This window comes from Oncorhynchus kisutch, linkage group LG2, assembly GCF_002021735.2.
Source record: "Oncorhynchus kisutch isolate 150728-3 linkage group LG2, Okis_V2, whole genome shotgun sequence".
In the NCBI taxonomy this organism is placed as follows: Eukaryota; Metazoa; Chordata; class Actinopteri; order Salmoniformes; family Salmonidae; genus Oncorhynchus; species Oncorhynchus kisutch.
This window is the reverse complement of record NC_034175.2, coordinates 3,205,811-3,220,054: the sequence shown is the minus strand read 5'-3', so window position 1 is coordinate 3,220,054 and position 14,244 is coordinate 3,205,811. Positions and strand designations below refer to the sequence as shown.

Here is a 14,244-nt window from a genome sequence, read left to right as displayed (position 1 = left end):
ACTCTACCCTCCCTCTCTCTATTCCACTCTACCCTGCCTCCCTCTCTCTCTATTCCACTCTACCCTCCCTCTCTCCCTCTCTATTCCACTCTACCCTGCCTCCCTCCCTCTCTATTCCACTCTACCCTGCCTCCCTCCCTCTCTATTCCACTCTACCCTGCCTCTCTCTCTCTTCTCTGTTGTTTCCCATCTCTTTCTCTGCTCTCTATGTTCAGTGGTGCAACATGAGGCAGTCTGTGGCTATCTGTCTGTTTGGACTCTCAGCTCTGCTCCACGGTGAGTGACTTTCATGTTTTCTCTGTGTGTGTGTGTGAGTGTGTTGTGTATGTGCTTCTATGTGTACGTACACTATGTGCAAGTCCATTGATATATGAGAACTCAACCGCACAGTTCCAGCTGCATAGCAGAGAGAGAAGAGAGGAGAGGGAAATGAACAGAGAGGGAGGAGAGAAGAGGAGCAGGAATAAAGAGAGACAAGGGAGAGGAATGATCACAGAGCTTACAGGTTAGAATGTTGTTCATCACAGTTGTAAAATCCAACTCTCCTGTCTGTTTTAATCCATCATTGGTTGATGTGTTCCTCTCTGCACCAGCAGCAGTATCTTAGATGGCTAACATCTTGTGACTGCATATTGATATGGTACCATCTTGTGACTGCATATTGATATGGTACCATCTTGTGACTGCATATTGATATGGTACCATCTTATGACTGTATATTGATATGGTACCATCTTGTGACTGCATATTGATATGGTACCATCTTGTGACTGCATATTGATATGGTACCATCTTGTGACTCCATATTGATATGGTACCATCTTGTGACTGCATATTGATATGGTACCATCTTGTGACTGCATATTGATATGGTACCATCTTGTGACTGCATATTGATATGGTACCATCTTGTGACTGCATATTGATATGGTACCATCTTGTGACTGCATATTGATATGGTACCATCTTATTACTGTATATTGATATGGTACCATCTTGTGACTGTATATTGATATGGTACCATCTTGTGACTGCATATTGATATGGTACCATCTTGTGACTCCATATTGATATGGTACCATCTTATGACTGTATATTGATATGGTACCATCTTGTGACTGTATATTGATATGGTACCATCTTATGACTGTATATTGATATGGTACCATCTTGTGACTGCATATTGATATGGTACCACCTGGAATGCTCTTTCTGTGGGGTGATATTCACCAGAGTAATACAATGCAATACATTGCAATAAAACACAACAAATGAATCTCCACAAAGGCCGTTTACAAGCTTTGTGGTACATAATAGCATATTACATACAAACACAACATGCTGTTATAAAGACTGTACTCGATTCTATGTGGGTCTACATTACATTCACTAGTTCTATATATTTATATATTTCTTAATTCCTTTCTTTTACTTTTAGATTTGTGTGTATTGTTGTGAATTGTTAGATACTACTGCAATACACCTGCAATAACATCTGCTAAATATGTGTATGTGACTAATAACATTTGATTTGATTAGATGTTTAGTTAGACATTGCTTCCGAATTTCATCAACTGCACAGATACATTAAGTCTGATACAGTTGTGAAACAGGAATGAGTGAAATCAGTCCACGATGGAGCTGCTAGAAGGGTGGAGGGTTTTAGTGTTTAAGGCGTCACTATTTCCAGTGTGGAATAGATCAGATGTTTTAACGGCCACAGAGAGACTAGTCAATCCCCTTAAAGGTAGAGTCAGCGGAATGACGTTGCACGAGCAGTACCGCATATATTACGATGAGCAAGATGCAAGACTTTGCTCTCACACAGTCACACACAGTATCTGCTTTTGTGCACAGGTTCGCTTCACGCTATTACAACATGGTAGCCACTGGACCAAAAGAGGGGTTTAACCTCACTCTCCAACATTCTTGGTTGTTGCAGAAATTGACCCACTATGCTGTTTACTTTGTTCAGCTATGTCATATTGCTGACTCTACCTTTAACAATTAATGGGCCTGTCTGGAGACTATCTCCCTCTCTTCACTCTCTCTCCTCTTGATTCTCCTCTTTCTCCCTCTCTTCAGTCTCTCTCCTCTTGATTCTCCTCTTTCACCCTCTCTTCACTCTCTCTTCTTGATTCTCCTCATTCTTCTTCGCTCGCCTCATTTTTCTCCCCCTCTTCGCTCTCTCCTCTTGATTCTCCTCTTTCTCCCTCTCTTCACTCTCTCCTCTTGATTCTCCTCTTTCTCCCTCTCTTCACTTTCTCTTCTTGATTCTCCTCATTCTTCTTCTCTCGCCTCATTTTTCTCCCTCTCTTCACTCTCTCCTCTTGATTCTCCTCTTTCTCCCTCTCTTCACTCTCTCCTCTTGATTCTCCTCTTTCTCCCTCTCTTCACTCTCTCCTCTTGATTCTCCTCTTTCTCCCTCTCTTCACTCTCTCCTCTTTCTCCCTCTCTTCACTCTCTCTTCTTGATTCTCCTCTTCCAGTCATTTATAAATCTCTGTACTCGTTTTCAAAGCAGCTTTGTTTAAAACGATTTGAAACCGTTCCATTCAGATGATTTCTTCTTTTTTTGGTGTCTTTCTTCTCATTATGTTTTTATTATTCTCACTCCCTTCTGGATTCATATTTTCTTCTCCTACAGCTCATCTCTTCCCCGTTTTAGATATTCTTCATCTCTATCTGTGCAATTATATCACTTTCGTTCTACACCTTCTTCTATATATTTCTCTCTCTCATTTTTCCAGGGGTGCAACTTTCATTGGGGACAGAGGGGTAATGATACCCCCACATTCTGAAAATGCATTTTTGTTCCCCCCAGTTTTATCATTGCACTGTGATACGAAAAACAGCTTCTGTGTGCTTTAGGACTATGCGGACACCTTAGAGCAGTTGGATAGGCTGTTTGGAGGTTTAAGCCAGCTGGATTTAGGACCACGTGGACACCACAGAGCAGGCGGACAGGCTGTGTAAAGGCCCAGCTTCTGAAAGGCTGGCTGGACCAGCACTGGAACGTTGAACAGAGGCAGATGCTGTCAGTCCATATGTGTTGCGCTCTCCGAGTTGAAAAAGCAAGCAGATCAGAAACTGGCTACTCTTTACTCTTGACTGATGTACAATTGAAGTCGGAAGTTTACATACATGTTAGCCAACTACATTTAAACTCAGTTTTTCACAATTCCTGACATTTAATCCTCGTAAAAAATTCCCTGTCTTAGGTCAGGATCACCACTTTATTTTGCCAGCCCCGTGCTTCACAGTTTAGATGGTGTTCTTCGGGTTGCAAGCCTCCACCTTTTTCCTCCAAACATAACGATGGTCATTATGGCCCAAAAAATATATTTTTGTTTCATCAGACCAGAAGACAATTCTCCAAAAAGTATGATCTTTGTCCCCATGTGTAGTTGCAAACCGTAGTCTGGCTTTTTTATGGCGGTTTTGGAGCAGTGGCTTCTTCCTTGCTGAGCGGCCTTTCAGGTTATGCTGATATAGGACTCGTTTTACTGTGTATATAGATACTTTTGTACCTGTTTCCTCCAACATCTTCACAAAGTCCTTTGCTGTTGTTTTGGGATTGATTTGCACTTTTCGCACCAAAGTGCGTTCATCTCTAGGAGACAGAACGTGTCTTCTTCCTGAGCGGTATGACGGCTGCGTGGTCCCAAGGGGTTAATACTTGCGTACTATTGTTTGTACAGATGAACGTGGTACATTCAGGCATTTGGAAATTTGAATCCACAGGTATACCTCCAATTGACTCAAATTATGTCAATTAGCCAATCAGAAGCTTCTAAAGCCATGACATAATTTTCTGTAATTTTCCAAGCTGTTTAAAGGCACAGTCAACTGTCATGTTCTGACCTTAGTTCCTTTGTTTTGTCTTTGTTTTAGTATGGTCAGGGCGTGAGTTGGGGTGGGCGGTCTATGTTTGTTTTTCTATGTTGTATTGGCCTTGTATGGTTCTCAATCAGAGGCAGGTGTCCTTAGTTGTCATACTCAGATAGCCTTTTCCCACCAGTGTTTGGTGGGTGATTGCTTTCTGTGTCTGTGTTCCACACAGAACTGTTTCGGTTTTCATTTCTGTCTTTCTATTTGTTATTTTGTATTTTCGTGTTCAGTGATTTTGTTGAACCCGGCTCAGCGCATCTGGTCTCCAGTGCGTCTCCTCGGGCCGGGGTACATGGCATCAGCCTTACGCATGGTGTCCCCGGTTCGCCAGCACAGACCAGTGCGGGCTATTCCACCTCGCCGCACTGGCCTGGCTACGGGGAGCATTCAACCAGGTATGGTTGGGCATGCTCGGTGCTCGAGAGCTCCAGTGCGCCTCCACGGTCCGGTCTATCCTGTGCCGCCTCCACACACCAGCCCTCCGGTGGCAGCCCCCCACACCAGGCTGTCTCTCCGTCTCCTTCCTACAGGTGCTCCCGCCTGTCCACTGCTGCCAGAGTCTTCCTCCTGCCCAGCGCTGTCAGAGTCTCCCGTCTGTCCTGAGCTGCCATAGTCTCCCGTCTGTCCTGAGCTGCCAGAGTCTCCCGTCTGTCCTGAGCTGCCAGAGTCTCCCGTCTGTCCTGAGCTGCCAGAGTCTCCCGTCTGTCCTGAGCTGCCAGAGTCTCCCGTCTGTCCTGAGCTGCCAGATTCCCCCGTCTGTCCTGAGCTGCCAGAGTCGCCAGTCAGCCAGGAGCTGCCAGAGCCGTCAGTCAGCCAGGAGCTGCCAGAGCCGTCAGTCAGCCAGGAGCTGCCAGAGCCGCCAGTCAGCCAGGAGCTGCCAGACCTGCCAGTCAGCCAGGAGCTGCCAGAGCCGTCAGTCAGCCAGGAGCTGCCAGAGCCATCAGTCAGCCAGGAGCTGCCAGAGCCGTCAGTCAGCCAGGGGCTGCCAGAGCCGTCAGTCAGCCAGGAGATGCCAGAGCCGTCAGTCAGCCAGGAGCTGCCAGAGCCGTCCGTCACGCCGGCGCTGCCGGAGTCACCCGTCCGTCTGGTGCTGCCGGAAACTCCCGTCCATTCGGGACCCGGGGCTAGGGTCCCCAGTCCGAGGTCGGCGGCGAGGGTCGCCGTTTTTAACTTCTTGCGTCGAGCCATCCCGGATCCGGGATCGTGAATACAGCCTCAAGCTCATTACCATAACGCAATGTTAACTATTCATGAAAATCGTAAATGAAATGAAATTAATATGCTAGCTCTCAAGCTTAGCAAAACAAGCATTTGTGTAACAGCTAGCGCAGCTAGCATAGCATTTAGCGTTAGCATTAGCAGGCAACATTTTCACAAAAAACAGAAAATCATTCAAATAAAATCATTACCTTTGAAGAACTTCAGATGTTTTCAATGAGGAGACTCAGTTAGATAGCAAATGCTCAGTTTTTCCTGAAAGATTATTTGTTTAGGAGAAATCGCTCCGTTTGGTGCGTCACGTTTAGCTACGAAAAAAAACGGTATCCAGGAGTGTAATTATCCCCGCAGCTCATTAGCATAACACAACGTTAACTATTCATGAAAATCGCAAATGAAATGAAATTAATACGCTAGCTCTCAAGCTTAGCCTTTTGTTAACAACACTGTCATCTTAGATTTTCAAAATATGCTTCTCAACCATAGCAAAACAAGCATTTGTGTAACAGCTAGCGCTGCTAGCGTAGCATTTAGCGTTAGCATTAGCAGGCAACATTTTCACAAAAACCAGAAAATCATTCAAATAAAATCATTACCTTTGAAGAACTTCAGATGTTTTCAATGAGGAGACTCTCAGTTAGATAGCAAATGCTCAGTTTTTCCTGAAAGATTATTTGTTTAGGAGAAATTGCTCCGTTTGGTGCGTCACGTTTGGCTACCAAAAAAAAAAGAAAATTCAGTCTTCAAAACGCTGAACTTTTTTCCAAATTAACTCCATAATATCGACTGAAACATGATAAAGGTTGTTTAGAATCAATCCTCAAGGTGTTTTTCACATATCTCTTCATGATATATATATCGTTCGTTGAAAGCCTACTCTCTCCTCTCAATCACTGGATGACTGCGTGCAGCTTGTAGATTACGCACCAATTTAGACAAAGGACACCGGGCGGACCCCTGGTAAATGTAGTCTCTTATGGCCAATCTTCCAATGATATGCCTACAAATACGTCACAATGCTGGAGAAACGATAGAAAGGGTAGGCTCATTCCCGGCGCATTCACAGCCATATAAGGAGCCAATGGAAAACAGAGCTTCAAAAATTCTGCCCATTTCCTGGTTGAAGTTTCATCTTGGTTTCGCCTGTAGCATGAGTTCTGTGGTACTCACAGATAATATCTTTGTAGTTTTGGAAACGTTAGTGTTTTCTTTCCAAAGCTGCCAATTATATGCATAGTCGAGCATCTTTTCATGACAAAATATTGCGCTTAAAACGGGCACGTTTTTTTATCCATAAATTAAAAGAGCGCCCCCTATATCCAAGAAGTTAAGAGGCCACGGAGGCGGGAAAAGAGGCGGATAAAAACTATGGTGGAGTGGGATCCACGTCCCGCGCCAGAGCCGCCACCGCGGACAGACGGCCACCAGACCCTCCCCTATAGGTTCAGGTTTTGCGGTCGGAGTCCGCACCTTTGGGGGGGGGGGGGGGGGGGTACTGTCATGTTCTGACCTTAGTTCCTTTGTTTTGTCTTTGTTTTAGTATGGTCAGGGCGTGAGTTGGGGTGGGCAGTCTGTTTGTTTATGTTGTATTTTGCGTTTGGCCTGGTATGGTTCTCAATCAGAGGCAGATGTCGTTAGTTGTCATACTCAGGTAGCCTTTTCCCACCAGTGTTTGGTGGGTGATTGTTTTCTGTGTCTGTGTGTTCCACACAGAACTGTTTCGGTTTTCGTTTCCGTCTTTCTATTTGTTATTTTGTATTTTTGTGTTCAGTGATTTTGTTCATTAAAACATGACGAACACGTACCACTCTGCATATTGGTCCGATCTCTCATACTCCTCGTCAGAGGAGGACGAATCCCGTTACATCAACTTCTTGTGTGTAAACTTCTGACTCACTGGAATTGTGATACAGTGAATTATAAGTGAAATAATCTGTCTGTAAACAATTGTTGGAAAAATTACTATTGTCATGCACAAAGTAGATGTCCTAACTGACTTGCCAAAACTATAGTTTGTTAATTAACAAGAAATTTGTGGAGTGGTTGAAAAACAAGTTTTAATGACTCCAACCTAGTTGTATGTAAACTTCCGACTTATATACAGTGCCTTGCGAAAGTATTCGGCCCCCTTGAACTTTGCGACCTTTTGCCACATTTCAGGCTTCAAACATAAAGATATAAAACTGTATTTTTTTGTGAAGAATCAACAACAAGTGGGACACAATCATGAAGTGGAACGACATTTATTGGATATTTCAAACTTTTTTAACAAATCAAAAACTGAAAAATTGGGCGTGCAAAATTATTCAGCCCCCTTAAGTTAATACTTTGTAGCGCCACCTTTTGGGGTATGTCTCTATCAGTTTTGCACATCGAGAGACTGAAATGTTTTCCCATTCCTCCTTGCAAAACAGCTCGAGCTCAGTGAGGTTGGATGGAGAGCATTTGTGAACAGCAGTTTTCAGTTCTTTCCACAGATTCTCGATTGGATTCAGGTCTGGACTTTGACTTGGCCATTCTAACACCTGGATATGTTTATTTTTGAACCATTCCATTGTCTTTTGCAGACTCCATCAGGTTTTCTTCCAGAATGGTCCTGTATTTGGCTCCATCCATCTTCCCATCAATTTTAACCATCTTCGCTGTCCCTGCTGAAGAAAAGCAGGCCCAAACCATGATGCTGCCACCACCATGTTTGACAGTGGGGATGGAAGGTTCAGGGTGATGAGCTGTGTTGCTTTTACGCCAAACATAACGTTTTGCATTGTTGCCAAAAAGTTCAATTTTGGTTTCATCTGACCAGAGCACCTTCTTCCACATGTTTGGTTTGTCTCCCAGGTGGCTAAACGACACTTTTTATGGATATCTTTAAGAAATGGCTTTCTTCTTGCCACTCTTCCATAAAGGCCAGATTTGTGCAATATTAGACTGATTGTTGTCCTATGGACAGAGTCTCCCACCTCAGCTGTAGATCTCTTCAGTTCATCCAGAGTGATCATGGGCCTCTTGGCTGCATCTCTGATCAGTCTTCTCCTTGTATGAGCTGAAAGTTTAGAGGGACGGCCAGGTCTTGGTAGATTTGCAGTGGTCTGATACTCCTTCCATTTCAATATTATCGCTTGCACAGTGCTCCTTGGGATGTTTAAAGCTTGGGAAATCTTTTTGTATCCAAATCCGGCTTTAAACTTCTTCACAACAGTATCTCGGACCTGCCTGGTGTGTTCCTTGTTCTTCATGATGCTCTCTGCGCTTTTAATGACCTCTGAGACTATCACTGTGCAGGTGCATTTATACGGAGACTTGATTACACACAGGTGGATTGTATTTATCATCATTAGTCATTTAGGTCAACATTGGATCATTCAGAGATCCTCACTGAACTTCTGGAGAGAGTTTGCTGCACTGAAAGTAAAGGGGCTGAATAATTTTGCATGCCCAATTTTTCAGTTTTTGATTAGTTAAAAAAGTTTGAAATATCCAATAAATGTCGTTCCACTTCATGATTGTGTCCCACTTGTTGTTGGTTCTTCACAAAAAAATACAGTTTTATATCTTTATGTTTGAAGCCTGAAATGTGGCAAAAGGTCGCAAAGTTCAAGGGGGCCGAATACTTTCGCAAGGCACTGTGTATATATATATATATATATATATATATATATATATATATATATATATATATATACAGTGGGGCAAAAAAGTATTTAGTCAGCCACCAATTGTGCAAGTTCTCCCACTTAAAAAGATGAGAGAGGCCTGTAATTTTCATCATAGGTACACTTCAACTATGACAGACAAAATAAGGAAAAAAAAATCCAGAAAATCACATTGTAGGATTTTTTATGAATTTATGGTCACCTACAAACAAGCAAGATTTCTGGCTCTCACAGACCTGTAACTTCTTCTTTAAGAGGCTCCTCTGTCCTCCACTCGTTACCGGTATTAATGGCACCTGTTTGAACTTGTTATCAGTATAAAGGACACCTGTCCACAACCTCAAACAGTCACACTCCAAACTCCACTATGGCCAAGACCAAGCTGTCAAAGGACACCAGAAACAAAATTGTAGACCTGCACCAGGCTAGGAAGACTGAATCTGCAATAGGCAAGCAGCTTGGTTTGAAGAAATCAACTGTGGGAGCAATTATTAGGAAATGGAAGACATACAAGACCACTGATAATCTCCCTCGATCTGGGGCTCCACGCAAGATCTCACCCCGTGGGGTCAAAATGATCACAAGAACAGTGAGCAAAAATCCCAGAACCACATGGGGGGACCTAGTGAATGCAGAGAGCTGGGACCAAAGTAATAAAGCCTACCATCAGTAACACACTACGCCGCCAGGGACTCAAATCCTGCAGTGCCAGACGTGTCCCCCTGCTTAAGCCAGTACATGTCCAGGCCCGTCTGAAGTTTGCTAGAGAGCATTTGGATGCTCCAGAAGAAGAGTGGGAGAATGTCATATGGTCAGATGAAACCAAAATATAACTTTTGGGTAAAAACAAAGAATGCTGAGTTGCATCCAAAGAACACCATACCTACTGTGAAGCATGGGGGTGGAAACATCATGCTTTGGGGCTGTTTTTCTGCAAAGGGACCAGGACGACTGATCCGTGTAAAGGAAAGAATCAATGGGGCCATGTATCGTGAGATTTTGAGTGAAAACCTCCCTCCATCAGCAAGGGCATTGAAGATGAAACGTGGCTGGGTCTTTCAGCATGACAATAATCCCAAACACACCGTCCGGGCAATGAAGGAGTGGCTTCATAAGAAGCATTTCAAGGTCCTGGAGTGGCCTAGCCAGTCTCCAGATCTCAACCCCATAGAAAATCTTTGGAGGGAGTTGAAAGTCCATGTTGCCCAGCAACAGCCCCAAAACATCACTGCTCTAGAGGAGATCTGCATGGAGGAATGGGCCAAAATACCAGCAACAGTGTGTGAAAACCTTGTGAAGACTTACAGAAAACATTTGACCTCTGTCATTGCCAACAAAGGGTATATAACAGTATTGAGATAAACTTTTGTTATTGACCAAATACTTATTTTCCACCATAATTTGCAAAAAATGCATTAAAAATCCTACAATGTGATTTTCTGGATTTTTTTTCTAATTTTGTCTGTCATAGTTGAAGTGATGAAAATTATAGGTACATTCTGTCTACAGGAATGTAGTTGTCTCTTTGTAACGGTCCATTCTGTCTACAGGAATGTAGTTGTCTCTTTGTAACTGTCCATTCTGTCTACAGGAATGTAGTTGTCTCTTTGTAACTGTCCATTCTGTCTACAGGAATGTAGTTGTCTCTTTGTAACGGTCCATTCTGTCTACAGGAATGTAGTTGTCTCTTTGTAACTGTCCATTCTGTCTACAGGAATGTAGTTGTCTCTTTGTAACGGTCCATTCTGTCTACAGGAATGTAGTTGTCTCTTTGTAACGGTCCATTCTGTCTACAGGAATGTAGTTGTCTCTTTGTAACTGTCCATTCTGTCTACAGGAATGTAGTTGTCTCTTTGGAACGGTCCATTCTGTCTCCTCTGTCTTCTTATTCTTTCCCTCTCGTCATTGCCCTCTCTCTCTCTCTCTCCCGCTCTCCTCCCTCATCCTCATCCCTTTCCCTCCTTTCTACTCCTTATCCCCCTCCCCCCCTCTCAGTATCTGAACAGGGTCCCCACCAGCGTAATCTATTGAGGGAGCTACTGAGGGACTATAACCGTATGGAGAGACCTGTTGCCAACGACTCTCTACCACTCACTGTCCGATTCTCCTACACTCTCTTACAAGTCATGAATGTGGTACGCTACCATGTTCTCTTACACTTTCATAAACACACACACACACACACACACACACACACACACACACACACACACACACACACACACACACACACACACACACACACACACACACACACACACACACTGAACTGTCTTCATCTTATTCCAGGATGAGAAAAACCAGATTCTCACCACTAATGCCTGGCTTCAGATGGTGAGGATGACCCTGCATGTGTGTGTGTGTGTGTGTGTGTGTGTGTGGCTCCCTGGCTGCGTTTAGACAGGCAGCCCAATTCTGATATTTCTTTCACTAATTGGTATTTTGCTCTGAAAAGATCTGATGTGATTGGTCAAAATACCAATTAGTGGAAAGATATCAGAATTGGTCTGCCTGTCTAACCAGCCCCTGTAACCTTAATCATTTATTGACTGGATTTGTATAGCAATGGTTTGACCACTACCTTCAGTGGAACCAGTCAGAGTACCCTGGAGTGAAAACCCTTCGCTTCACTACTGACCAGGTCTGGATACCTGATATACTACTGTACAACAGGTGTGGGTCTCTCTCTCTCTCTAAAAATGTATTTGTTTATTTAACTTAAAATGTCAAGGCAACCAGCTGCAATAGGATTTATAGTTTGCTCAACTGTATAGGATAGATAGCAAGAGCTTTACACACGTGTGTTGTACTATATACTGAGTTAGGAAGGACACCTGTATCTTTGTAGTGACTGGGTGCATTGATACACCATCCAAAATGGAATTAATAACACCATGCTCCAAGGGGTATTCAATGTCAGATTTTTTTTTACGTCTCTACCAATAGGTGCCCTTCTTTGCGAGGCATTGGAAAATCTCCCTGGTCTTTGTGATTGAATCTGTTTGAAATTCACTTCTCGACTGAGGGACCTTACAGATAATTGTATGTGTGGGGTACAGAGATTAGGTAAAGAACCATGTTAAACACTAATATTGCACACAGAGCAAGCAATATATATATATTTTAAAAGTTGAATACTTATTGACTTTTTATTTTTTAATTAATTTAAAAACATTTCTAAAAAACGTTCACATTGTGGGGTACTTCGTGTTGTCCTGTGACACAAAATCTCAAAGTAATCCATTTTAAATTCAGGCTGTAGCACAACAAAATGTGGATAAAGTCAAGGGGTTGTGTCACGGATCCCCCCGGTTCTACTGCTCATTCCATTCACCAGCTCCGGAGGTCTACATCACCGGCCTTCTAGGCGTCACTGGATTCATTACCACCAACCCTGGACTGTCTTGTCTCATTACACACACCTGGTTCCCATTCCCCCTGATTAGTATGTTATATATGTGCCCTCTGTTCCCCATTGTCCTTGTCGGTTACTGTTACCATGTCCCTTGGTCCTGTGAGTACCTGTGCTGTTGTTTCAGCTTCCATGATACGTGTCATTGTGGACTTATTTTACAGGTCTTGTATTATTTAGAGGTTTCCACCTCGCTCTTTTGTTTGGATGGAGAGAATAACACCCCTATTACGTATTCCTGCACCTGTCTCCAATCATTAGACAACATGACAGAATAACCAACCCCTGAAATGGAGACAGCAGGAACAACCGAGCTGTCGACCATCGTAGAGGCAGTCCAGAATCAAAAGGTCTGTCTCTCCAGACTCAGCAGCAACATGGACAGCGTGTTGGCAACCATTCTGCGTTTGGAGGGCAATGTACAGTCCCTCCAGTCTCCAGCACCGGTTCCGACACAAGCCCCAACACCACTACATGCCTCTGTCCCATCTGAGCCAGTCCGCGGAATACTCCTGTCCCTCCCGGAGCGCTTTGACGGCACGCCAGCGAGATGCAAGGGATTCCTTCTGCATTGCGACCTGTACATCCTGTGGACGGCCGAAAATGGGATGAACGTCTACTCCGATTACGCCAGGATCTAGGACTTCACTCTGGATTCCCTGAATACCCTAGCCCCTCACTCCCATTAGCCCCGATTGATTCCGGAGCTGCCCGGCAATCTTTTGCCACTGCATTACGCATTCCTTTGGTTGCCCTACAGTCACCCATTCCAGTTCGAGCCCTGGATAATCGTCCAATAGGGACAGGTCTCGTACATCACATCACTGTTCCCTTTTCTCTGCTGACCCATGGGACTCATTTAGAACCTATCACCTTTTTGATTGTTTTCGGTCTCCCCTGGTTGAGTTGGCGTAACCCAGTTATTTCCTGGTCTGAGGAGAGACTGCTGGGTTGGTCGCAGGGGTGTCAGGGGAGGTGTCTCGTGGTGTCTGTCAACACCACTACGGTGGAATGTCCGGACCACGTCCCTCAAGTGGAGTTACTGGAGGAACACCAGGATCTGCACCGGGTTTTCCCAGGCTTCACGCCTGCCTACTCATTGTCCCTGGGACTGTGCCATTGACCTGCTGCCTGACGCAGCCCTCCCGAGTGGACACGTCGATCCCCTCTCCTATGCAGAGACAGAGGCCATGAAGATCTATGCACAGGAGAGCCTCCAGCAGGGTCTTATCCGCCCCTCTTCATCACCACCAGCCTCCTCAAGCTTCTTTTTTGTTAAAAAGAAAGAAGGGGGACTGTGCCCATGTATTGATTACCGTTAAGTTCAGCTATCCTTTACCCCTCATCCCAAACGTCATCGAACAAACGCACAGGGCGCAGTACTTAGTGAAACTGGACATGAGGAGCGCCTACAATCTGGTGCGCATTCGTGCAGGCGATGAATGGAAAACGGCCTTTTCCACGACCACAGGCCATTACGAGTATCTCGAAATGCCTTTTGGCCTGTCTAATGCTCTTTCAGTCTTCCAGGTCTTTATTAACAAAGTGTTTTGGGACATGCTGGGCGTAGTGGTTTATATAAACAACATTTTGGTCTATTCTGCTGACTACGCCCAGCATGTCTCATTAGTCAGGTCTGTGCTGGGAAGACTGTTGGAGCATAATCTATACGTTAAACAAGAGAAGTGTTTGTTTTTCCAGTGGTCCATGTCCTTTTTTGGCTATCTCATATCCACGGAGGGAGTGGAGATAGAGGAGCAACGCGTCAGCGCAGTCAGGTCATAGCCCATCCCCAATTCTGGGAAAGCAGTCCAGCGATTCCTGGGGTTCGCCAACTATTTCCGGGGCTTCAGCATGGTGGTCGCGCCTCCTGCTGAGAGGAGGTCCACAGCGGCTTCGTTGGACGGCGGAGGCGGAGAGGGCGTTCGAGACACTGAAGGCACATTTCACCTTTCACCACTGCTCCCGTGCTGGCACATCCCGACCCCTCGTGTCCCTTCATCATCGAGGTGGATGCCTCCAAAGTAGGAGTCGCGGCAGTGCTGTCCCAGCGCACCGGAACCCCTCCAAA

General features: G+C 44.6%; 1 protein-coding gene across 1 annotated transcript in view; it reads left to right on the top strand.

Annotated features, from left to right (window-relative positions):
- Positions 1-204: 204 nt before the first annotated feature.
- Positions 205-14,244, top strand: part of LOC116376522 (neuronal acetylcholine receptor subunit alpha-7) — a 39,987-nt gene continuing 25,947 nt past the window's right edge. Inside the window, exons 1-4 of the mRNA XM_031837476.1 lie at positions 205-276; positions 10,757-10,896; positions 11,051-11,095; positions 11,325-11,434. Coding sequence (XP_031693336.1) covers positions 225-276; positions 10,757-10,896; positions 11,051-11,095; positions 11,325-11,434 — 347 coding nt within the window. The 5' untranslated portion in view covers positions 205-224. The remainder of the gene's footprint in view (positions 277-10,756; positions 10,897-11,050; positions 11,096-11,324; positions 11,435-14,244) is intronic.